The 26,640-nt window shown below is 43.9% G+C and overlaps 2 protein-coding genes across 2 annotated transcripts in view; both read right to left on the bottom strand.

Moving 5' to 3' along the window:
- The window catches only part of OLFML1 (olfactomedin like 1), a 31,844-nt gene extending 29,735 nt beyond the window's left edge, over nucleotides 1-2,109 (bottom strand). The window contains exons 1-2 of the mRNA XM_008067524.1: nucleotides 2,038-2,109; nucleotides 1,671-1,800 (exon numbers count right to left, since the gene is read on the bottom strand). Of these exons, the coding sequence (XP_008065715.1) occupies nucleotides 1,671-1,799 (129 nt within the window). The 5' untranslated portion in view covers nucleotide 1,800; nucleotides 2,038-2,109. The remainder of the gene's footprint in view (nucleotides 1-1,670; nucleotides 1,801-2,037) is intronic.
- An 18,478-nt stretch (nucleotides 2,110-20,587) lies between these two features.
- The window catches only part of SYT9 (synaptotagmin 9), a 164,600-nt gene continuing 158,547 nt past the window's right edge, over nucleotides 20,588-26,640 (bottom strand). The window contains exon 6 of the mRNA XM_008067525.2: nucleotides 20,588-22,818. Within this exon, the coding sequence (XP_008065716.1) occupies nucleotides 22,810-22,818 (9 nt within the window). The 3' untranslated portion in view covers nucleotides 20,588-22,809. The remainder of the gene's footprint in view (nucleotides 22,819-26,640) is intronic.

Genomic DNA, 26,640 nt, shown 5'->3' on the forward strand with positions numbered 1-26,640 from the left:
AGAAAGAGAGAGGAAAAGGGAGGGGGGAGGGAGGGGAGAGAGAGAGGAGAGAGGGAGAGAGGAAATAATTTCCTAAATCCCTGTCTTGTTTTTTCCTACCCCTCTGACACACATAGCTCCCCCAGGCGGGGAGTTGTATCACTTTGCTCTTATGTGTTTACACTGGTTAACTGGTGACTGCCACCTGTGACTTGGCTTCACTTCAGGTCAGGATCGGGGTGGAAAGATGTCTATAGATCATATTCCTGTCTTTTTCAAATCCATATTTACAGCTGTGAAAGTGTAGTCTGTACTTTATACTCTTGTCTGCAGGCAAACTCTGAAGGTGTTGAAGGACAATTTACAGGGATTTGGTTGGCCTATTTCCAGGGCAAGGTGGTGTTGGACCCACCTTGCATCATTCTGACTGAGCATCATTCTGGCAATTTTGAGGAGGTGAGACTGCAGCGAGAGGCCACTGCCCTGGGCATGTTTCATCCACTGCCTCCAGGCCTCGGTCTACTGACTGGATAACCTTAGGAAATGCATGCAGCTTGCCACATGGAATTATTTTACCCTGACTGTAACCAGATGACCAAATAATTTGGACACGAAGATTTCTTTGGAAAATATAGAAACTAATTATTGAAGACAAGAGTGTCTTTGAAATGAAGACAATGCATTTACCAATTTAACTTGTACAAAAGCAAGGCATTAAGTATGAAATAGTGTCAATGCCAGGGTGTGGCAAAGGCTAGGGTGGAGGGTTACATATGTCCCTTGGGGCTGTCCATGCTGCAAAAATGTTGAGTTTTGCCCAATCTAATGAGATGTCAGCGCAAATGCTTTCTATTTAACATTGCTGAAATCTGCTCATTTCTAGTTAGGCAAAAGAAGATAAGACTTAGCTTCTCAGCACATGCATATCATGACTTTTCACAGTGACCTAATGGTTTATCAAAAGACTAAAAGAGGCCGGGTGTGGCGGCTCATGTCTCTAATCTCAGCACTTTGGAAGGGTGAGAGGATTGCCTGAGCCCAGGGGTTCGAGACCAGCCTGGGCAACTTGGTGAGACCTCATCTCTACAATAAATCAAAAAAATTCACTGGTGTGGTGGCACGTGTCTGTAGTTCCAGCTACTTGGAAGGCTGAGGCAGAAGGATCACCTGAACCCAGCAGGACAAGGCTGTGGTGGCCAGGAGTATACCACTGTTCTCCAGCCTGAGCAATAGAGTGAGACTCCAACTCAAAAAAAAAAAAAGAAAAAAAGAAAAGCTAAAATCCACTATCATCTTGACATCGTAAAACATGAAGACGAGGTGACCAAAAATTTTTAATTTTCTTATTTACAAAATGAACTATGGTGAATCATAACAATATTTGGGGTGTATACCATCATACCAAGCAATATTTTAAATATGAATTAAATCTTCAGAATAGTCTTAGAACATAAATCCTACTGTTGTCCTTATTTTATAGATGTGAAAAATTGTCAAATCAGAGCACAAAGTGAGTCCCTCAGGGTCTAGGAGTGGCACAGACTAAACTCTGTGTCCAAGTGTAACTTTGGCAACGTGTTTATCATTTACTATCTGGGAAAAATGTATCCCAGTAGATAGCCAAGCATGGGTAAAATAAGGTGACTTTTGGGAGGCATGTTCCCTGTCCAAGGTATACAGATGCCACCTACCTCCAAAACTCGAAAGCGCTGGTAGATGTAATGCACCATGGCTGGGTCCTGGGCATACTGTGGCGGGGGCAGAAAAGCTGCAAGGAACAGAACCAGCAGGACAGAAGCTCGCTGAAGGGCCACCATCATCCTGCAAACCACCAAGGAGTGGAATCTTATACTCTGGGTCTGGAAGAAGACGTAAGGGCCGGGGTGGTGGTCTCCTGCTTTTCTGTCTGTTGCTGTGGTAAATCCTCTGAAAACAGTATTTTGCACAGTCAGAGGGCAAAGTCTGCTTGCTATTCAACCCGATGCGTGATGTCAGTTTGCAAGTTGGTGATCAAGTCCAGCTGTTGGCAAGTTGGTTCCTGAGGCCTTGCAGGTCGACTTGTGGCAGAGAGCTCCCTGGGCCTGGCATCTGCTGCCCTTTCCTTTGATACACACGAACGTTCTCCAGACTTGGGAGTGTGTGTACCGGGGTGAGGATGGAGAGGACTTCCCCCTCAGTTCTCTTCCCCTAACTGTTTCCTTTTTACTTTTGCTTTTCTCTTCCCTGGGGATTCTGCAGTCCAATCACAGGCCTGACTCAACATGAACCACCCCCAACTTCTCAGTTGGAATCTCAGTTTAGTTTCTGGCAGATAAGCCCAGGATCCTTTTCCCAGAAGTCCTACTAGGAGACCCCACCCCTCCTCCAGACTCCCTTTGCATTCCTGCAGTTCTTAAAGGCACAGCAAGGAAATAAAATGAACACCATCTACCATCTCTTTCTCGCTTTCTTTTGAGTTGGGGATCTCACCCTGTTGCCCAGGATGGAGTGCAGTGGCACAGTCATGGCACACCACAGCCTTGACCTCCTGGGCACAGGCAATCCTTCTGCCTCTACCTCCGCCGGTTGTCAGGACTACAGATGTGTACCACCACATCCAGCTAATTTTTTTTTTGTTGGTAGAAATGAGTTCTCACTAAATTGCCCAGGCTTGCCTTGAACTCCTGGGTTCAAGCAATCCTCCTGCATTGGCCTCCCAACGTGCTGGGATTATAGGCATGAGTCACTGTGCCCAGCCTGATCTGCCATATCTCTGAACAGTCCGTGCACAGGGCTGCATCACCCGTTGGGTACAAAGGTACAGTGGGCTACAGGCCTGGCCACCTAGACTGACAGCTGAAAAATCTCAGGATTGAGCAGAGCAGAATTCGAGGAGCAACAACAGTAATTGATAACAGTGATGATTCAAGACCAAGCCATATGGAAATGAAACTACTTTGTAAAGAAGTCCTTGAGTTTTCTCAACTATGAGTGGCAGAATTCCCTTCAAGTATCTGCAAGCCAGAAATGAGTAGGACTCAACTCATGCAGGCCCTGGTCCAGTTGAAGAGTATCCCTAGGACAAAGTGGTAAAATCTTCCAGTTTTGCCTTTGCTGTCCAGGCTCAACTCATGCAGGCCCTGGTCCAGTTGAAGAGTATCCCTAAGACAAAGTGGTAAAATCTTCCAGTTTTGCCTTTGCTGTCCAGGCCTCTACTTATCTCAACCTCTCTTTCCATGGGTAAATCAGGATCTCATGATTCTTTTTCAATCACCTACCAAAGTGAGGAAGGTTGGTGTGACTATGGAATGTGGAAAGAGCTCTCGCCAGGAGTCAGAAGACTTGGGTTTGCATTTATTCCCTGTAAAAGACACTAATAGACTGAGAATTTTCCACTGGTAGCCCTTGAATGTCCTTGTCCCCAGTAGATATTTCTCCCCTCTCCTCTTCCATATGAACTTAGCCCCTAACTTTTCCTCCCTACTCTTTTGGTAAAATCCCAAACAGTAGCTCCTTATCCTTAAAACAAATTCCTCCTATTTCTGAGAACCATGTTTGAACTATTTCCTAGACGAGTTGAACTTCAGCTGACCCCCCCTCCTAAATCCTTATTAAAAATTCTACCTGGCTCAGGTTCCTTCTCCAAGGGAGATTTCTCATGCCTGGCATTTTTGAATAAAGTCTTACAGTACAGGTGCTCCAGTTGATTTTCTTCCACGAATGCCTTAAGTCCTCACTTTGAAACTCTGGACGAAGATGGATAAGGTCCAGTGGAGGAAAACTCCAATTGCATCACAGTTAACTTTTGGGTGGTGGTATTGTGGAGTCTCCTTTCCTGGGATTTCTATGGCATGCTTACGTTATTTTTTTTTTTTTTTAATTCAAGTCTTATTTAGTTGCCCAGGCTGGAGTGCAATAACATGCTCACAGTCACTGCAGCTTCGACCTGCTGGACTCAGGTGATCCTTCTGTCTCAGCCCTCCAAGAGCTGGAACTACAGGCATGTGCTACCAGGCCTGGTTATTTATTTATTTATTTTAATTTATTGTAGAGATGAGGTCTTGCCAAGCTGTCCAGGCTGGTCTCAAACCTATGGGCTCAGGCAGTCCTCTCTCTCACTTTGGCCTCCCAAAGTGCTGGGATTATAGGCATGAACCACTGCGCCTGGCCTACATTATTTTTTACAATGAAATACACACACAATACTAATGAAGCCTAAAGAATGATTGGAAAGCGGGTGAGGGAGGAATGCAGTGGGAAGCCTCAGTTGTGGTACAAGTCCTTGAGCTGCTTCCAGAGTTGATGTTGCCCCCATTTCTCTGGGATAAGTGCCAAAGAGCTTGGCCCAGACCTGGCAGGTACCTCCTACCTCTGCCCACCTGTGACCCAGGCCTCACAACACTCTGCAGTTTGTCACCAGCATCTTCATAAGAACCAGACTACCTTTTGGCTCTGACTGGACAAATGTGGTCTTAATTGGGGAGCTTTATTTACTCTTTGCAATCCCAAACAGCGACCATAAATCCCACAGCTGGAATCTATAACCCATTAGGCTTAATTAGTCATGGGGCACGTGAGTGGAAACCCCCATGTTCTTGTGACCTGGAGTTTCATAAAGAAAAATCAAATCCACTTTGGAGATGGTCACAACTTTGACATTCAGTGGCCAGTTAAGACCATCTTTATTCAGAGCAATTCCTCCTCGGTGGGTGCTATTTTGATAAGGCTGAAAAAGGTTTGCTGCACTTGAGCCTGCAGATGGGATAAATCATTCAGTTTGCTCTGTTGTCTTCCTCATATTTAACCTCTGGCCTTAACCCCTGCTATAAACTCACTAGGGATCACAGTGGCCAAGCACAGTGACCTCTGCAAGTGTCTTTTCCTTCTGCTTTCCTGCCCCAATATTCTGAGAGGGAAAACTTAAGCCCTTTGATATCCACTGCTATTTCCTCTGTGTGGTTGGATCTGGGTCACTGGTCCTTGCACTGTAAGCCCAGCCCTGAGCTGTTTTCCCTAAATAACCAGTCAGAACTGGACATGTCTATGCTCAGCCCAAATAACCCACTGAAGCTGATTTCATCCAGAACTCCAGTTCCTTTTGGAAATCTTTGCTGCCTCTACTACTGGTGTTTCCTTTTGCTACTGTGCCTCCACATTAACTGACCCTGTGACTTCTAGAGCCTTTTCTGCTCCTGGTACCCTCCACTGTACTGAGAGGTGATGACCAATTTAAGGAAGAAACCCTATGGTTTTGAGGATGCAGAGCCCAACTCAACAGAATCTCATCTGGGTCATTAGAATTCATCATTTACATTTACATAAAAACAGGATGTCTCACCGCCCCCCCCTTCTTTTCCCTTCTTTCTCCCCAGTTTTTTCTCCTTATCTTTTATTTGCCACGCCTTTCCTCTACCCCTTTCTAATAGCTGTTTGCTTTAAGTCAACCTCATCTTCCAATCTTTTACAAGTTAATTGCATTGTTTCCTGCATGAGTGATTGGAATGGTCTCTAATTTCTTATCTTTGTCTCTTTAGATAAAACATTGGCTGATGTTATGCCAAAATAAAAGCTTTTTACAATGTGACCTCAGACAGCCTTTTTCTTCTTCAACTATTAGCATACACCACATTCAGCCGCTACAAGAGCAATATTTAATTGTCCCCAACTTCCCCACAACATTTAACATTGTGGTATCTTTGCTCATGCAAGTCCCTCAGTTAAGAATGTTTCTCTCTTTTGTAACTAGTGGCCTCTTCAAGTCTTCCAACTACTTTTCACCCCCACCCTAGGCAGAATAATCCTCATAACATGTTGAAGTCTCAATCTTGGAAATTTGAAGGGAAGGCTAATCTGGGCATTGGTCCTCTGGGTAGAGATGTAGGTTGCTGCCACTGGGGCAGCATTGTAGAAGGAGAAAGAGAAGAGATGTCACACTGTTAGGGTCTGAAATGTGTCACCCCAAAATTCATATGTTGGAGCCCTAACCTCCATAACCTCAGAATGTGACTGTATTTGGAGTTAGGGTCTTCAAAGAAGTGTTTTAATTTAAAAGAGACAATTAGGGCAGATTTTAATCCAATCTGACTGGTGTTTTAATAAAAAGAGAAATTTAGACCAAGAATGTAGGTACACAGAGAAAAGACCATATGAGAACATGGCAAGAAGGTGGCCATCTGCTAGCCAAGGAGAGGCCTCAGAAGAAACTAAACACCTTGATCTGGGACTTCTGGACTCCAGAGCTGTGAGAAATAAAATTCTGTTGTTTAAGCCCCATGTATGTGGTATTTTTGTCACGGTGACCTAAAAAAAATTACAAGCACCCACTGAGTTGCAGAAAGAGGCAATATGGGGACAAAATGGAGCAATTCCAGTGGAGATGTGCAGGATATTCTTGGCAAGAAGTAAATTAATAAGAGAGCTTCATGGGTAATATACTGATGATTCTCAAGTCCAAGCCTAAGCCTAAACTTGGAGCTCCAGACCATATTTCCATCTGCCTACTGGACATATGCTCTTAGAGATAGAACAGATTTCTCAAACTTGGCCTGTTTCTGTCCTTCTACTCAAAGTTACTTTCTCTGAACTCTTTGTCTCAGCAAATGGCACCATCTTCTACCTACTAACAAATGTAGAAGTTAGGGTTATTCTAGATTCTTCCTCACTCTTATTCTTATATTCGGTGAGTCAATTCATCATTTACCAAGATTTTTTAATTTTACCATCTAAATGTATATCACACATGTCCCTTTCTCTTTTATCCTACTGCTTCTTCCTTACTTAGGGCTTCTTCATTTCCTACTTTTTAATAGCTTATTGAAAAAAATATTTGGGGGTACTTGTGTTCCAGGTACTGGACTATGCACTAAGGTTATTGACAGACACAATAGACATACTCCTTGCCATCTTAGAGCATGTAATCTAGTAGGGGACATAATCACATGAATACATAATTATAATGTATTATAATTTTTCTAATTAATCATTGAAAGAAACTGAGTATCACTTGCTCTCACTCATAAGTGGGGCTTGAACAATTATTGTAATACTATAAGAAAGGGATTGGCGGTAGTGGGAAACAGCTGGAGGTGGGTGGGCGGGCGAGATTGGCAGTAGTGGGAATCTGCTGGGGAAAGTAGGAGACACAACTCATCAACAAGGGTACTTGCATTATGAACATTTGTATACCTAACACTAAATTGTACCCCACATCTTTAAATAAAAATTTTTTAAAAATTATTGAAAGAGATAGTACTAAATGCCATGACACATAAAGGTGGAACACCTAAGATTGGTGAATCAGGGAAGACTTCCCAAAGGAGGTGGCATCTTAACTGAGACTTGAAGGATGAATAGAAATTAGTGCTACAAATGGATAGTGAGAAAAAGAGGTGGGAAATTGCTCTAGGCAGAAGCTGTAGTCTGTACAAAAATCCATATATCAGAGAGAGTTCAATGGATATGAGGAACTTATAAATGTTGTGTATGAACTTTCTATGACTGAGTGATGGGCCTGGGAGAACACTGCAGCCTTCCTAGGAAACAGACTCTGAGACTAATTTGTTTGTTTGTTGACCAAAGTGTTTGTTGGAATGTTTGTGGATCAACACCCAGGGAGGAAGTGACTGAAGCATGAATGAGCAAAGAGAGAAATTAAACTGCAATGCAGGTCAGGCGTGGTGGCTCAAGCCTATAATTCCAGCACTTTGGAAGGCTGAGGCGAGAGGATTGCCTGAGCCCTGGGGTTCGAGACAAGCCTGGGCAACTTGGCAAGACCTTGTCTCTACAATAAGTCAAAAAGTTAGTTGGGCGTGGTGGCACACGCCTGTGGTTCCAGCTACTTGCAAGGCTGAGGTGAAAGGATCACCTGAGTTCAGGAGGTTGAGGCTACAGTGACTGTGAGCATGTACAACAGAGTGAGACTTCAACTCAAAAAAACGAAACAAAACCAAAAAAACCTGCAATGCAGTTCCAACACACAGGCCTCAGACAATCCCACAAGGAGCTCTGGAGCTAGGAAGACCTGTCAGATAAGGGGTCAGGCCTTGGCACCCCTGCATCAAGCAGTCATTGGATAAGGACTGCTTCTGACAAGGAAGAGGACATAGTCTTGGGTGAGGCAGTTTCCCTTGACTGAGGGCAATTCCTGGAGAGAGACTCAGCTGCAAGCTGTTATTGGCAACAGCTTGTGCAGCTGGGAGAATAAATGTCCTTGTCCTAATGGGCAAATCTGGGCAATGTGCCACAGTGTTCACTTCAGTAGGGTAAACAGAGGTCAGACTTTGCCAAGTTTGTAGGCCATGCCAAACATTTTAGGTGTTATGATAAGAACAATGAGACTTTCAAGTAAGTGAGTAACAACATAAATAGATTTGTGTTTCAGAGAGATCTCTCTGGAGGTCAGGTAAAGAATGGATCGGGGACAACAAGACTAAGTTCAGGAAGGAGATGAATTAGGTGGCTGTTACAGTGATCTGGGTAGAGATGATGAGGGCCAAAGCTAGAACAGAGTCAGTGGAGAAGAGCTAATGGGATGCCTTTGAGCAATATTTAGGATGCTGAATGGATAGAACTTGTTTCCTGATTAAAGGAGGAGAGAGAGGGAGGAGTCAGGCTGATGGCCAGATGCTGAGTTGTTTACAACAGCTTCCCTTCTGACCCTTTCTAGTCTAGCATCTGCAGTGTAGCCAGACTGAAGGATTCAATTTGCAAACCCCATTAAGTAGTTTCCCTGCTTAGGAGCCTTGGTTGTCCACCAGTTCCCACCCAAGAAAGTATACATTCCTCAAGCTCAGGAAGTCTTTGCCAGGAAGTTACATCTAAGCTATGATCTGTCACATGAGCAAGGTAGGCAAAGGAGGAGGGAGTACGTACGAGTTACATTCCCCATGCAGGGACACATACACAGACAGCCCTTTAAATGTAGCTCTGACCAGTAGGGCTCCCTCTCAGAATTGAGCATTTCTTCCAGACCCAATCTCTGCTGCCCTGCTTTTCAGCCTTGGAGCCTCATTGGATCACCATACCCTTGCCTGGACTCACACCTGAGGTAATAGCACCTTTCCTCTTGGCCTGGGCTTACATTTGCCTCCCGAACTGGCCCCTTATCTAATTCATGCTCCTTCCCATCTTGCAGCCAGGTTGTATCATGTGATGACCTCTCTGGCCGATGCGTGGAAGTCTGCATGGATGTACATTAAGTATCTTGGCTCTGCTGCCAGAGCCCACTTAAAAGATTTTAGCATAGACCCCCATCTTATATATTTTTGATGGGCTCCATGCTAAGTCCTTAGCAAGAGGAAGATTTGAGATAATTTCACTGTGGTTCAACATATCTCCCAGGCCTGTGAAGACCAAGTTCTCAATTAGATTTATAAATCGTTCACTGCTGTGGACATGTCACCTCATTTCTCTTAATTGCCGGGGCATGAGGCATTCTTCATAACTAAATTTTCAGAAAACAAATTTTGTTTTCCCATGTGGAAATAGCTAAACATTTTCTAACCTTTAATATTTTATATTATTATTATTGTTGTTGTTATTTTGAGTCAGGGTCTCACTCTGTTGCCCAGGCTGGAGTACAGTGGCACAGATCTCCTGGGTTCAGGGAATTCTTCTGCTCAGCCTCCAGAGTAGATGGGATTACGGACACGTGCCACCATGTCTGGCTAATGTTTTGATTTTTTTGTAGAGACATGATCTCACTATGTTGCCCAGGCTGGTCTTGAACTCCTGGATTCAAGTGATCCTCCCACCTCGGCCTCCCAAAGTGCTGGGATTAAGGTGTGAGCCACCAAACCTGGCCAGCATTTAGTATTTTAATGAAAATCTTCCCAAGTATATATCCAACTTATTTTCTTTTTCAAAGCTATTTATTACTTTCTGAGTGGTATAAGATAGTTATTGCGAAATCAGTCATTATGCCATGCACAGGGATCTGAGGTGGAAGGATCACCCAAACCTAGGAGGCTGAGGCTGCAGTGAGCCATGATAGTGCCACTGCACTCCAGCCTGGGTGACAGAGTGAGACTTCAACTTAAGGAAAAAAGAAAAGATAGAAAATTGTGTAAGAGAATCCAGCTGTGAGGATGAGGGCTATTTGCGTATGAATGAGAGGTGCTGAGGGAGCTTGAAACAGTCTTTTCCTAAATACTGTAATGATCCCCCACATGTACGGGTTTTGCTATCAATTGTCTACTCTCATCTTTTCAAATCTTTGGATTATGTGGAAGAGAAAGAGGTAAGAGTGAACAAATAGGGAGTAGTCTGTATAATTCCATAGGGACTAAATGCTGCTTCACAGGATGGAATAAAAGGAATAGACATAATGTAGAAGGGATTTAAATCTGATATTAAGACTAGTATTTTGACTGGGAATTTTTGGGTAGAAGGAAATTGAAGCAAGTTGATATTTTTCTAGTGGATAATGATACATTTGGGGAACTATTTAAAAATCTTTAGAGTTATGTGCCTATAGTCCTAGCTACTTGGGAGGCTGAGTCGGAAGGATCACCTGAGCCCAGGAGGTTGAGACTGCAGGGAGCCTTGATTACACCACTGCACTCCAGTTTAGGCAACAGAATGAGACCCCGACTAAAAAAAAAGTCTTTAGAGAATTATGTTAGGGAGTTAGGAGAGAATCCATTAGAAGATCCCACAAAATTGATAAAAAATGACAGTCATATGTAAATTATTATGATACCTCCAATTATTGTCAGGTATACATTTATACCTATAAATTCTCTCTGTCCCTACACACCCTTTGTTGTGTGTCACCAACTTCTTAGTATGTTTGGCTAAGAAAATACCATAGCCTGTGTGGCTTAAACAACAAGCATTTGTTTTTCACAGTTCTGGAGGCTGGACATCCCAAGATCAAGGTGCTGGCAGATTCAGTGTCTGCTAAAGGCCTTGTCCTGGCTTGCAGATGGTGGCCTTCTTACTATATTCTCACACAACAGAGAGAGAGAGGGGGCATTCTGGTATCTTCTTACAAAGAGACTAATCCCATCATGGGGGCTCCACTCTCATGACCTCATCTAAACCTAATTACCTCCTAAAGGTCCCACCTTCAAATAACGTCTTATTGGGGACTAGGGCTTCAAGATATGAGTTTGGAGGGGCATAAACATTGCAGTCCTTAGCATTGACTTTTCCATTTATCAATAAAATCATGACTTGACATAAATGAGAAGTTCCTAAGATACCACCTTTGTCCCATTTTTGCCATCCTCCTCCTCCTTCTTTTTTTCTTTTAGAGATTGGGTCTTGCTATGTTGGCCAGGTTGGAGTGCAGTGGCTATTCACAGTTGTGATTGTGGCACACTACAGTTTCAAACTCCTGGGTCCAAGCAGTCCTCCTGCCTCAACCTCCCAGAGTAGCTGGGACCACAGGCGTATGCCACCATGCATGACCATTCACCTCTTCTTCCCTTCTTCCCTCACTCTTGGCCGGAGTCTACCCAGAGCATAATCTTCTCAGTGCTGGACGTTCTACTTCAATTCCCCCATACATTAACGGAAAAGCCTTCTGGCCAGAATTCTCTCAAGTGGTTGGCAGTGGTGCTGTTTCCTTCCTGAAGTGAAGAGCCTGGCCCTGTCTTTCTGCAGCCCCCAGGTTGAAACAGCTACCTGCTCAGTATGCATTTGGTGGAATGGTCTCACTCCACTCTTTGAAATAAATTCTTGTGCACTAGAGTCCCTAGAAATCTCATGCCTGTTACTGTGTTCATTCTGGTTTGCCTTTTGAAACTTACCTGGGAAATAATCTATGAACTGATTCTTCCTGGAGGCTGAGTGTTGAGTCCAATTCTATCTTACACTAGCCAAATGCTGAGCATGCAGACATGACTGGTTGGGCTGAAGTGGCCACTCTGAGCCTGTCCCTTCAGCACCTGGGAACCACATCTCTGTCAAGAGCATCTGAAATCTTGCCTATGTCCACACAGCTCAGGGAAAGCCTGGGATTGGCGAGTTGGCAGACTGCAGGAAATGGGACAGATAAGTGAGAGCCACTGATGGGAGTAGGTTGTGGATTAATGACTTCTGGGGGTGAGAAACATGTGGCTGCAGCTGGAGAAGGCTTGCTGCCAGGAGATGACCTCATGTTGCTTGATGGTCACCTGCAGGTGAAAGGAAGTAGGCCCCAGAAACAGGGTTGGTGGGCATGGGTGGGAAAGCTGAATCTTATGTGGGCTCCATATCGCACCAGGATGGGACTTACTCTTGATTTCTGCTGCTCGGATTCTCAAGTGAGGTCTCTGGGGTTCTATGAACAGTTGACCCACTTTCAAGACTTAAAGCTGAGGGGTCATCTACTGTCCCAGAGAGATTTCCCTGGGTGATCTCAGTTCAGTGTCTTAGGCCGAAATATTAGGCCAATTTTTGTGCAGACTATTTGTATGGAGACTTTAGCCACTAGAGGGCATAGGCTTTCCAGACAGTCATCTGACTATGGCCAAGGGATTAGTCCTTTTGCTTTTTAGCTCTGAATGGGAATGTCGTCCATCTAGAAAAATGCCCATAAGCCTCCCTTCTCTCTCTCCTCACCCAATACATCTGATTGATCTTCTTGACTAAATGAATAGAATGGAGTGGTTGGCTTTATTTTCAAAATGTAGGCTGAGATACAAGGGTAATGGTTCTTGCAGTTAAATAGAACATCAGGCTCTGGGAATCCACATCTCAATCCAGTGCACATGGGCCTGGTGGGTGGGCAGCTGGCTTATGTGAGCTATGCAGTGTGGGGAAGGAAGGCCCTTGCTTTCAGTACTCCAGACACCTCTGTCTTGACGTTATCAGGAGCACAGAAATGTGTAGCATGAGCTGTGGGCAGACCCAGGAGCTTCCCAGGTTGAATATTTCTCTCACAGATCTAGGTGAGGGATCACAGGCTGGTGCTTGAAGAAACAGTCCAAGACATCGGGAGCTTGGAATCCTTCCTCTTTTCTGCCCTGACTGTGAACCAGCATCACAGATGGTCTCTTCCTTACTTCTTCATCTAATTGCCTACTTTGTCCTGAAGTTTCCCTTCCACGGAACTCTCTTTGCTGCTGCCCTCCTTCCTCTCTGCCTCTGGTTTACTTGTGGGTGTTTTGAGAAACCTTGTTTTGAATTTAACTAAAAATAGAATTTTCCCTGCTTAGAGAAGGTCAGTGCTGGTTTTATGATCCACACTAGACATCGATGGTCATTACAAAAAGCTTTCAGGACATCCTCAAAGTCAAATTACTTTCCTTTTATTAAAAATGAAAGCCCATTGAAGTGGAAACTGAGAAGCAAAAGAGGAGGTGGGGAGATACCTGACATCGTGGAAATCACCAAAACCTGACCTCCAGGGTCAGCCTGCACTTGAGTTTCTGGGCAGTATGCATCTGGGACTGCACAGCCCCCACTCCAGATACACAGCTTTCCTGTGACAGACACATGCAGTTCCTTAGACTCAGAGACATACAGACACCAGAGGTGGAAGAACATAGAACACATTGGGCCAACTTTTCATCATGTGAGAAGAAACTGGGCCCTACAGTGGTGTCCTCTGCTTCAGAGGCAGGAACAGAGGTCTGGGCCCCAGCCCCATCCCTGGCTCTGTTCACCACATCTTGCAACCTCTTGGTCTTTGCCCAGTGTTTCTCAGGCTGGCAATCAGTTGCAAACACTGCATGTGAATGACAGCCATTCAATAGAAATGGCAGCCTTGACAAACCCTACACATTAACGCTACAGTCTTGGAGACAATTCTTTCTTCACCCTACACATGGCCTTGGAGAGGTAGGGTCTCATCTAGTGATAGTTTTTCTGACTGTAGAGTAGGTTTTGGAGGTGAGTGTCATGTAGAATCTTGCATAAAATAAGAGGGGAGAGATGCCATGACCAAGGGTCATAAGTATCAAAGGAGACAGGAGGCTTCTGAGAAGACTAGAAGAGATATGTGCTAGGTGCAGGTGCCTTATCACTGTGTTCCCATGCAGCAATTTCTGTAAGATTCAGAAAGGTTCTTGATACAAAGAGATACACAAAGTCTCCCATCTCTGATGGGACTATGCTTCCCTCAATAATTTTCCTCTGCCTAGGAGGGACATGAAGTCTTGCACCAGCCTCTTCTGAGTTTCTCCTGTACAAATATTGCATATGTGCTTGTGTATGTTCATGTGCACAGCGGTCCGGAACTGCCAAGCACCACAATGCAAAAACCAGTGAGGGGCTGAGCCAAGGCAGGAAGTTCTAGGCAGGGGCTGCCCAAGGCCATGTTTCTGTCATGTTACCAGCAGATTGAGCCTCTCTGGCTCAGAAGATTGTCAAAGTACTTTTAAGTTCAGAAGGGTGGGGGCCCAGTTCAGCCAGGTGCAATGCTGTTTTTCCCTCGGATATGTCTGCATATCTTTCTCCAGGGGCTGACAAGTGTCTGGGCAAAACCCCTGATGGCGAGGAGTGTCTAGGAAGGGGAGTCCCAGAGGTTACAGTCAGTGACAGAGCAGGTCCTCAGCCTCACCACAGAACAGGGCTGTCCTTAACCTACACTCTGCTGGGAAGTAACTGGGAGGAGACTTCTAGGGGCCAGCTGGTCTCTGCCACTACTTCCGTTGACCAGCAGAAGAGGGAAAATATGTTACGCTCAGAACCCAAAGAAGTGAGGTCATGCACTAGAATATTTCAACTAGTGAGTAAAAGTTTAATTGTCCTTTCCAGTCATTAAACCTTGGGTAATTATAGCTTCAAGCCTGAAATCTGCCTTTCCCAAACTAGTGATTTTTACCTTGTCCTCTGGAGTCAAAGAAGGCCATTAGTTGAGGGTAGGTGGGGAAATCTTTCTTCATTTATATAAATGCCTTCCTCTACAAGGACCTGTCATCTTTGTGGAAATACCAGAAGACTTGAAGACCCTGCTGGGGTTTCCTAAGCCGGCTCTTCCAAGCCAGAAAAGGCTCACTGAGGGGCAGTGGGTCCCATGGAGGCTTCACTCATAGAAACAGTCCTTTTGGAAGGCAATCACCAATGGCTACATAATGAAGCCAATCAGCCAAATGCCAGTATTGGATTTACCAGATACAATCAGCATTATAATGATTTACTGATCTTTTTGGGTTTTATGGGACTCTTTAAAGTCACAGACATGTACCTTGTATTTCCTTTGAGACCATTGTTTACATTTTTTGGAATTCCATCTTTATTTTTTCGAAAAAATTAAAAAAATCTTTTTTGCATTTGAGTGGGCTGTAAGTGATGTTCTCCCCCCCACCCACTATCCTATGCATACATACACAGTGGGTGTCCTTATTCTTATCATATTTGGTGACATGGTTACATTCTCCTTTGCCTTTTTTCCTCTCCAGAGGGAGGTGGAAAAAAGTGTGAAGAATAACTTTCAGAGCCAAAAGACAACAAAACCCTGTGGCAGTTGCTGCCAAAGTAGTATTATCTTGACCCAGGAGCCCCAGAGGAGCTGTGTAAGCTGCTAAGTGAACTGCTACAGCAAGGACCATCTCATCCATCCAGGCAGTCCCTGCAAAAGGGCTGGCAGGTGTTAACAGTACCAGCAAGAGCCCAGCAACCCACCACGGCAAGTCAGGCAAGCCCAGTTGCACCACACATATGAATGTCACTGTCTCCTCCTCAATGTGAATTTCAAGGCAGAAAACACTGTTAACTTCATGCAAGCAAATACAGTTCTTTCAAAACCAGAAGTACTGTTTAGGATAGTATGACACCTAACTTTGCAGAAACAAGGTAAAACCAACTCATATTTTAGAAGAAATATCTACTTTGGTTGAAATACTTTTAACTTCGGGAGTTCTAATGAGGAAAATAGCACATTGCTGTTATTTTCCTGTTTTTACACTGTGGTTAAAACATCTTCTTTCCCCCTGGAAGGTGGATGTGTTGGTCTTTGCACAGGGCTGTCTGTGTTTTATTATCAATAAAACATTTTTAAATTCAAAAAACAAAATTAGAAAACACTGACCATGATTTTGGGTCATAATGCAGATTCACTGCTTGGCTGAGAAGGCATACTTATGAGCTGGACGTGGTGGCTCATACCTGTAATCCCAGCATTTTGGTAGGTGGAGGTGATAGGATTGCCTGAGTCCCTGGATTCGAGATCAGCCTGGGCAACAAGGCAAGACCTCATCTCTACAATAAATCAAAAAATTAGCTGGGCATGTCAGCTTGTGCCTGTGGGTCCAGTTACTTGGAAGGGTAAGGCAGAAGGATTGCCTAAGCCCAGCAGATCGAGGTTGCAGTGGCCATGAGTGTGCCACTGCACTCCAACCTGGGTGACAGTGAGACTCCAACTCAAAAAAAAAAAAAAAAAAAAAGACACACATATTTTCTAGCATAACTTGCTGGAGCTGGCAGGTCCGAGGAGGCTCAGCAGAGTTCCAATCTGAGTTGTGGACATGCAGACAGGGATGGTGCATTTGTTTCTCTTTTCAAAATATATGATTTATGGCAATGCTTTTCTTTATTGTGCTCTTATACTGCTTGTATTTTCTAGTGTGCTTTTAAGATAAGGATTGTTTGAAAGCTTTGTTTTAGACATATATATTTAAATATCATTCTAAAATTCTTCAAGAGGAAAATGTGTACTTTCAAAATCATTAGATCTTTTTTTAAATGAAGATAAAATTTGTTCTGGAAAGTTTATTTATCAGTTTATAGAGTTTGTAAGCTCATCTCTGAAACCTCAAATACAAGTGTCTTCAGGTATGTGAGGAAAGGATTTTATTAGTCTTTGAACACTTTGAATTTGGCAAATTGGAGACATTGCATTTCTTTGATTAATTCAAATTTGGATAAATCCAAAAGCAAGTCTCTGAATCTAGTTAAATTGAAAAAATAATTTTACCTAAATTGTGAGAAAGTCAATGCCTTGGAGATGATGTTCACTCACTGGGAAAAACCATCAATATCCTCTATCAAATGCTGGTTTTGATATAACTTTAATGCAATGAATAATTATAGGAATAATAACTACAATTTAGCATTAAGCTAAAAATAAACTTTTTCCACTACCTTTACCATTTAAAATCACAAGTTGAATTTTCAAAAAATAAAGAAAATGGATAAAAGTAATACCATTTATTACATACTAGAAGATGCAATGTTGGTTATAATCATTACATTTCATATTGATAAGTGTACTTTTTAAATTGTCTGACAATGCCCATCCAGCTTTCACAGAGAAACCTATCTTTTTTTTTTCCTTTGAGTCAGGGTCTCACTCTGTTGCCCAGGTTGGAGTGCAGTGGCATGATCACAGCTCACCGCACGCTCATGCTCCTGGGCTCAAGAAATCCCCCCTCTTCAGCCTCCCAAATAGTTGGAACTATAGGCATGTGCCACCATGCTTGGCTAATAATTTAATTTTTTTTTAAGAGATGAAGCTGCTCTATGTTGTCCAGGCTGGTCTTGAACTCCTGGGATCAAGCAATCCTCCTGCCTCAGCCTCCCAAAATTTTGGGGTTGCAGGTGTGCGCCACAAAGCCCAGCTGAGTAATCTGTCTTAAAATACAGTTTAGAGAGAGTGTCAGTGACTTAGGAGGACAGTTATCTGTGGCTCAGGTCCCTTTCACCTGTTTTTCCCTTTCCTACCAAGAGGTGGTGTCATAAGAATCATCAACTGCTTTGAAAGTTTGGCAATAGCCTGTGAATGAGCTGGGGGACCCTAAGGACATAAGACTTAGCCACAATTTCTGGCCTTGTGGGTCATCTTTAATCTTCCCAGGCTCAGAGCTCCTGGACACGAGTGGGAAAACACCAGGGAGGGAGGTGGCAGTGGTGATCATACAGCTAGTTGGATTTTGTAGCCCATGTGCCCAGGGAACCTAAACAGTAAGTGAAAATTAGATCGTTTTTGTTTTGTTTTTTTTGAGTAGGAGTCTCACTCTGTGGCCCAGGCTGAAGTGCAGTGGCATGCTCACGGCCACTGCAGCTTTGACCCGCTGGGCTCATGTGAACCTCCTACTTCAGCCTTCCAAATAGCTGGAACCACAGATGCATGCCTGGCTAATTTTTTGATTTATTGTAGAGACGAGGTCTTGCCAAGTTGTCCAGGCTGGTCTTTAACTTCTGGACTCAGATAATCCTCTTGCCGCTGCCTCCCAAAGTGCTGGGATTACAGTCATGATCCACCACAACCGGCCGACAATTAGAGCTTTTGAGTGGAAGAAGAAAGTGGCTTCCTGGTATAGTTTTTGAGAGAAGTTTGATCTGTTCTTTTGGGAGACTGAGCAAAGGGAGCTTTATGTCTGACACCAGGGACAACTATGGCAGGTCCATGGCACTGCTCAGAGCTTCTTTTTGCCTCATGTCCATCCTGGGTTTGGAGATGAGGACCAGGGCTCACCTTCAGCAGCTCCTAGATTGTCAGTCATCTCTGTTTCCTTTAGCCTTAGAGTTGTCCTGTAGGTCTTCCCAGGAATACTTACTCAACTGGTGGAACAATGTTTCTGATTATTTTCTTTTCCTTAGCTTTCTATTTCATTTCTTTCAAGAAGATCAGCCTAATTTGGAATGTAGTTGGATAGAAAGTAGAATATTGTATGTTATCCTAGAAAGGCTCCATTCATACTTGCCTCTTCTCTGGAAAAGGCATCTCAGAGACACACCAGAATTCCCTGAACATGGTCAGTGGCTTGTCTCTGGCTTAGAAGATTCCAAAGCATCACCTCTGTGGCAGGTGTCACTGGGTCTATGGCTAGGAAAGTATTTGTCAAAGGCTAGCTATTTTGGGTATCATTCCTCTTTGGTACTGAGAAAGGACTGGAGGGGGAAGGGTCAGTTCTCAGGATAAGGAAAACCTGAGTCTCAGAAGAGCCTTACTGGGCACTCAGCACCTGGTCGTGCTCTGTGCTAACAATCAGCTCAGGAATCTTGTTTGAGAGATATACTCTTCATAGAGATGTGGAAGGGGACAGTAAGCAAAAGGGGCCATCTTCTCTGGCTTGAGTTTGGGTGGAAATAGCAGAGGTTGGGCACTCCCAGGCCAAACATCTTCAAAAGTCTCAGGTTGCCATCAGTGAAGTGGGTGGCCAGGGGCAGCTAAATGGCCTGCAGAATTCTCAGGATCCATGTACAGTCTTAATATATTGTTTTTGGTTATATTCACACTCATATTTGTGTCCCTTTCTCAGTTCACTGAATCACTTTATGTATAAACTTGTGTTGAAAGTTATAAACACTGTGTCAGTTATAATTAGTTGCTTTGCTTTAGCTATTCTCTGTCTAACTGTTCATGGGTAGCCCTTTCCCTCTCCTCTACCCCTTATTACTGCTTCCATTCTCCATGCATTTAAGCTTGCATGCACTTCTTTTTTTTTATTAGAAAATATAGTTTATTTAGAAAGTAAATGAATTAGAGAGAGAGAGAAAGAAGATTCACCTCCCCAAGCAGGGGAGGGGACCAAAGCTAAGAAAACATGTCAGGCATAGCTAAAGGAGCCAAGTGGCCTGCATGTGCTTCTGAAGTGGCAACTATTAGGCAGCCCTTTAATTCGGTAATCTCCCCATTCCCATTCCCAACCCTACCATCTCCAGAGATGGCCCTGATGAGCTACACCTTTCGGTATTCTATTCTTGTGTAATCCCTTCCCTTGAATCTGCATTGATTCAAGACTATGACTTGCTCTTGGTCCAGGATGTGACAGAAGACCCTGGGTTACTTCAGAAGTTATTTAAAAGAAACTTGTAGCATCTTCCTGGACCTCTTGCAGTGCTAGCTCTGGGGCAAGCCGGTGCTTATAAGAAATCTATGTTTTGAGGAAGCCCAAACTATCCACATGGAGAGACTATGTGGAGAGAGATGCTCAATAATTCTCCAGTCATTCCAGTCGTTCCAGTTGAGATGTCAGATGTGTGTGAAGAAGCCACCATGAACATCCAGCCCAGTCAGGCATTCAGATGATGCCAGTCTCAGCTGCCATCTGACAGCAACTATGAGACTCCAGGAGACAGCATCACCTAAGCCTAGTCAACCTACACAATCATGAGAGAGAATAAATTCCTATTTAAGCCACTATGTTTTATTATGCAGCAACAGATCACTGGAATGCCTACCATTGCAGGACAAGATGGCTGTGGCAATAGCCAGCCATTTTCCATATCTACCCTTTGTCAATCTCTCTGGCATCAGCGTGAGAAAATGACCCTTCTTATCATGCGAAATGTAGTTCTATTAATGACTTTGTGGATTAAATCATACCATTTGGAGTCATGATTGTTGGAGAATTTTGAAAACATGTGTATTATAGAAACCATTCCTCTTTCCTCTCATCCCTGACTTCTCATCCCGTCAAGCATCAGTGTCCTTCCTGGACATCACACTGCCTGCTGAGTGTGCCCAGTTCACTAGACGGGAAGGTATTTCAGTAGCAGCAAACACCCAGGGCATATCTCGTTGAAGTCAATGGCAGTACAAGGAAGGAGCTGAGAATCAGTGCCATGTGGGTGGGGGGACACCTGGTCTCCCTTTCTTGGCACCAGCTTTTCCCAAAGTCAGTTCCTAAGATCTGATGAGGGTGTTTCTTATTTCCACTGCCATTTACATGGTTTTCAAGATACTTTAATTTCCTTCTTTATCCTGAAAAGAGACATTGGCGAATCCCCTTCCCCCAAGTTAAATGAGACAAAGTTGGAATCTTTGAAAAGGAACATTTACTAGGAAACTAAAGGGAAACTGAACAGAATGCAAGAGAACAGAGGCAGAGTTGCAAATGGGCTGAAGGAGTTCGAATTTATAGCTGGCCTCTGGCCACAGCTGTACTGGCTAGGCAAAGCTTTCTAGACACAAAGCCATCTGCCTGCCATGTGGACAGTGCTCTTTGCCTGCTTGCCCCTACAAAGCCACCTTCTGTTTTGTACCAAAAAGGCAGTAGCATACTCATTAGTACCCCGAGACTGCTAGTTCTCTGGGCAGGAAGATCCAGAGGTGGGGAACAATAGGCACAGCTGCCTCAGGACCTTCAACCCAGGATCCCATTGCCAAGGACATGTCAATTTTTACTGGGATGACTGCTTGATATCTACTGGAGCTAGTCTGATTTCTCTGGGATCATTCCTCTGGGCTCATCTGCCGGACTCTAGAGACAGTATTTCTGCTACCTATCTTGCTGGCACTAGCCCTTCATGCTTTGGTTCCGAACATTGGTATGGTGGGGGATGTCTAAATGGGGAGGTATGAGCAGAGGGGAAGCTTAAGCAAAGGAAGTGAATTTTCTCATGTCATTAGACATTGGCAGAACCTTGGATTCCCTTTCAATCCCAGTAGTTGAAAGTCATCAGATAAGTGAAGCTTGAGTGTAATAACATTGCCTCACTCAACCAAAAACTTCCACCATTCTTAGACCTGACATCAGGGTAGAGCTTCTTGTATGGTTCTAGGCAGCTGTGATAACAAGAACATTCTGAAGACATGCAATGATCCTGCTTCCATCCCATAGTTACTAATTGAAATGTTAATTTAAATAAAGACAATGAGCTTTCTAGGAAGGTAAACTACAACCCAACTCTGGAATCTGCTGCAAAGAGATGGCATGAAAAGGGAAATGTTATCTTAAAGTGGTGGTACAAATGTATGAATGGGATGCCTTGAACCTATAGTGGGAGAGAGAGGACCATTAGGTAACAGCCCCTTCAGGATATATGAAGCTTTGGTTTCATTTATGTGGTGACAAAAGCAATGAGAATGATGTACAAAGCTGGCAGTGGGTTGGCAGATGTAGTCAGGAAGGAAACTGAGTAATGAGTGAGATTCCTGGGGAAAGCCCTTGACCTTCATTCTTATAGGCATTTCCATCCCCAAGTGCTGTGAAAGTGTTATATGTGTCTGAAGCAAGAAGAAAACCTTTGTCTGTGGCTGCCCAGAGCTATGACCCTGGGCTATTGCATATGGAAAACCCTGGAAGGCACTCAGGCCTAGAAGGCCCCAAAGCCATGCCTTCCTCTAGGGAATGGCTATGTTCTCGCTCCATGATCTCATAATATCACCTGTTTTTGAGGTTGTTTTCTCAGTGGACAAATGCGCCTGGGAAAGTATATTATAGAGTGCTCATGCCACTAAGATGTATGCCTCCCTAACAGGAGTAACAATTACTTTTCAGTCTAATAATACCACCAGTTAAAAGGATGTGGCTGCTGGCTACCTAGAAAATAGTGTTGGGGTTTCTGACTCCTCAAAATATGGTTTTAGCAGAAAGGAGGGCCATGATCAATTGGTACTCTCATGGGAGGGGGCAGTGAATTTGCTGTGAGCTACCCCTCACAATATATTTTTTTCCAGGGGAACAGCCTGCTTATCCTATTATTCTCCTGGAGCTATTTCTTGCAAATCTGGAGCACTTCTTGGGGTAAAATTATTTTCTGAAGACAGTCGTTAGTTCGAAGGTAGTCGAGTGTGAATTGAGATCTGCTGCCTGTTTAGCACCTGGATGTATTTTTTTTTAACTATTCTGTCCTTCCAGGGCATTCTAGCAAATAACACCATGTCAGAGTGACTACTGCCAGGGCAAGTGCCATGTTCCCATCACCAAGGGTCTTATATTAATCATGAAGAGTCCTGGTACTCTTGGTACTCTCACTCTATTTATCCCTTGGTTTCTTTCATAGTCCAAGCTTGGCTGTTGGTCATGAGAGATGTGCTTCCCTGCAGCACATCACCTTGGGCCACCTGAAGAAGATGGCTGGACCATTCAGGTTCACCAAACCCCGTCTGGAAAGAGAGCCAGTTATTGCTGTGGTTACAGCCGAGCTTTTGGTCACGAGTCGTCTGGGTGTTGCTGGATGGGAAAAGTTACTTAAGATCTTTGTGAGATGGTTGTCCTACTGTGTCCTTGACACAAGCAGCCCTCTTGTCCAGGGTCATCGTTTCTGCAGGAAGAAGAAACAAAAAGAATGATTTGGTTTTCATTCATACATTTTAAATGTGCACCAAACAACTGCCAGACACTGTGATAGATGCTCACTTGGCTTTCAAAAGACTCACAAAGGGAGACAGTCCAATGTGAGAAGCTGAATACTAGAGGTATGCATAAAATGCTGTAAGAGCAAAGAAGAAGAGACCAACTTCGGGGGAAGGAGCAGGTCTACAGAGAGGATTCTGAAGGATGAGTCTGGAGCAGGGCCACGTGGATGGAAGAGAAGCTCTCTGGAAAGAAGGAAGAAAGGCCATGGGGGCAAAAGATACAGCCTGTGCAAAGGCACAAAGGCAGGAAAGGGCATGGTGCATGGAAGAATTGTCAAGTTTTGGTGTAACCGGACTGTAGTGCGAGAAGTGGAGCGGTAGGGAGTGAGACTGGAGTAGAAAGAGGAGGTCTGAGTAGGGACACCATTCTTTGTTTCCAAGCCATGAAGAAGGACTCTCTTAATGGATCCTGGACTTAAACTAGCAGGATCTCTTGTGTTCCACACTTGGTCTGGCATTCAACTTAATTTAAACTCAGGACACTTTCCAGCACAGATGAAAGGTAATTAATACTGCAGCCATAGAGAGAAAGAAAACCAAAGTCACTTTTATAGATATAGTAATAACAAAACTTACATGTAAACCATGAGACAGCAGCAAACATTCTCCCACTGGAATTTATGCAGTGCATTTCAAAGATCAAATGTTCACACGTGAGGCTACCATGTAAGGAGAGTAATAAAAGCCAGTGTGTGCGCTGCAGAAGGAAAGCTGTGCCTGACTGTGACCTTCAGCTTTGCAATGTATACATGTGTATGGGCAAATACACATACATTCCTGAGAAGAGGGCCATTTGTTTCTGAGTTTAGGAGAAAATCATGAATGGATATTTGTCTTAACATCGTGATTGAAATACAAGTTTGCCAGACCAGCTGCTACTCTGGAGAACCCTCAGAATAGCTGTACTTTCTAACCCACCATGCACATCAAGCCCTGGGTCCCATAGTCCCTCTCTCAGCTATGAGACCCATACCCAAAAGCCCAGTTTGCCAACCCCTGAGTTCTCCCTCATCAGAGAAGACAAATTGTCAACAGGTTCAGTGCCACCAATGAATCTGGTCTGGAATGAGTTGTGTTGATATTAGCTAAGTCATTTGACACATTCCTTCAATTTTTAGTATCTATTGTGTGCCACTAGGATACGAACTTTACAAATCCTTAAAAATAACCCTATGAGGTTCTTTACTGGAGGATACAGAACTGTAGAGAGATTAATTTATGTAAAGCCACACTGTGACTGTAAGGGCTGGGATGTAAATACAGAACTTTGAATTTCAAAGTCCAACTTTGGCAACTATATCATTCTTGAATGCCCTCTCTAGGCCCAGTCTACACATCGGATGTATCAAAAGTGCTTTATATGCCTCTACAGCCGAGGTCATCTAACATCTCACCAAGGCACACCTCTGGGCACTCGAAGCCCTGTACCAGATGGAGCAGGTGCCTGTGCCTGACTTCGTAGGACCACAGGTGGGCCTGCCCAGTTTGGCCCCACCCATCTTGGTTCTCCCCTCCCCAGGGCTGAACCAGGAGCACAGCCCGCCCGCTGCACACTCATAAGATGAGCTCACTGTCGAAACCACAGAACGCTTCTTACAGTAAATAAGGATCAAGTAAATGCCGATTCACATCGACAGTAGGCAGCTCTTACCTATGAGTGCGCCACCTGCTGGTCTGGAGGTTGAATGACGCATCACAACAGGTAATTTGCTGACAGTTAATCCTTCTGAGACCCTTGCCACTCTAGCCTCTCCGGAAGCAGTGGTGTCGCCCACATCCCTGCCACGCCACTATTACAACTAACACCTGGGAAAGCCTACACACACAGGCTACCTATATCCAAGGAACCCATACAGATTAGCTGCCATAGTTCATTCAGATGAGAAAGAACTAGAAAAACAACCCCAAAAGTATGAAAAAACAGTTTTACTCCTCAAAGGGGTTGACCAATTCTCAACAACAGAACCTAGCCACGATGAAATCCCTGAAATGTCAGATAACAAATTCAGGATACTGATTATAAAGAAGCTCAATGAGATGCAAGATAAAGCTGATAGCCAATACAGAGAAATTAGCAAGACAATTCAGGAAGTGAAAGGAGAGACTGGCAACATAAAAATAAATAAATAAATAAAACTCTAACAGAACAAAAAAGTGCTTTATATGCGTCTAAATATAGCCAGATCAACTGTCCTTAAGAACCCAGTCTAAGCTAGTAGCATGCAGCAGGTGCCATATCCCACTTATAATTTCCTAGCCTCTTATCCCATTTCTCTGGATACCCCCAGTTAGTGAGCTGCACGTGTATCTTGTTCGTCCCCTCAGCTCTATGCACAACCTCATTATTCCCAGTTATGACTTTAGTTTTACCTCTTCTTTTGAGTAGTTCCTTCAGGATGCTTTGGGCATAGCTCTCCCAAAGTGCCTAGCCTTAGGGATGACCTTTGTACATGGTTTGTCATGTCTAGTCTGAAGCCTGCATAGAAAGCTGGGTTATGAACTCAGTCAATTTATTTTATTAGTCCCCATACCAAGAAATACCACTAGCAGAAGCCACTATGCCAGTGGCCAAGTCATAGGACAGCTCCCTGCATAGCTGGGTTCTGCTCATTTGTAAATTTCCTTTAGTGTGCAATTAGCCAGAATCAGGCTCAACTTCTGGTAATTCGATGGTGTGGCCTACTGGTCTCCCCCTTCTTCAGGTGAAGCCCTTTAGCTAGGTGAGTTTTCTGGGCTCTCATCCTGTCTGGGCCCAGTGTCTTTTATTTCCCTTCTCTGGACAGTGCCACTAAGGTCCCAGGCTGCTTGTGGGTAGGAACCAAGCCCACAGAATGAAAAGGTAAAGGAGTCTCAATATATCTGGTGGTGTGGTGGGTAATTCTACCAGCGGCCTTGCAAGAGAAGCTTCTTGGAAACAAATGTATTCTAGGGAAAGTCAGGCATACATCTCAGTCTGAAAAAGTTGTTTCAGAAGAAGGGCATGGGTGAATTGTGCTGTTGGTCAACCCCTTTCATATGGCTTTTGTTGGGGGGGAGGGAAGGAAAGACCAGAAACTCAACTAAACAGAATAAACAAATTACACCTTTCCAAATTCCTATAACCTAATGAGCTGTTTTTCAGCCAAGATTTTGTAAAGCGTGTGATGAAAGGATTTTCTATGGTTCAGAAATGTGTTGACCCATTGGGACTTTGGTGGGGGAACGGTGGTGGATACTGAGGCAACATCAGAGACAGCAATAGTGGCTTAGGGTCTAGTGGCATAATGCTGGCCTGGCTAGTGCCAAGGCTGATGCCAGGCCCATTTCAGTGGTGGAAACAGATTTGTCCTTGTTATAAGACCCAGTGGCCTCCCAGGCAGTACTAGGGGTTTAGAAGGTACCAGGAACTTCAGCAGTATCAATAGGAAATAGTGGTTACAACCCATCTGAACAAAGAGGATTTTAAGTGAATTCAATTGTCCTGAGACATAGGGATCTGATTTGAATTAAATTGAATTGAAACCAAAGATGAGAACTGTCCCAATGAAAATTGTAATGTGAAGTGACATTTTGATCACAAGAATGACAGCTGATATGAGACAGGCCATTGAAACTGACCCCAAATTAAGAACATGAAAAGGCTGAGTGAAGCATTAGATAATATCTCCCTGTGAATTTGAAAATGGGTTTTGATTGCAGGAAGTATCTTAGGACTCAGAACTAAGAAGCTTGTCAAAAATTGAAGTGAT

This window comes from Carlito syrichta, unplaced genomic scaffold (assembly GCF_000164805.1).
Source record: "Carlito syrichta isolate Samal-C Ts95f unplaced genomic scaffold, Tarsius_syrichta-2.0.1 Scaffold309682, whole genome shotgun sequence".
NCBI lineage: Eukaryota > Metazoa > Chordata > Mammalia > Primates > Tarsiidae > Carlito > Carlito syrichta.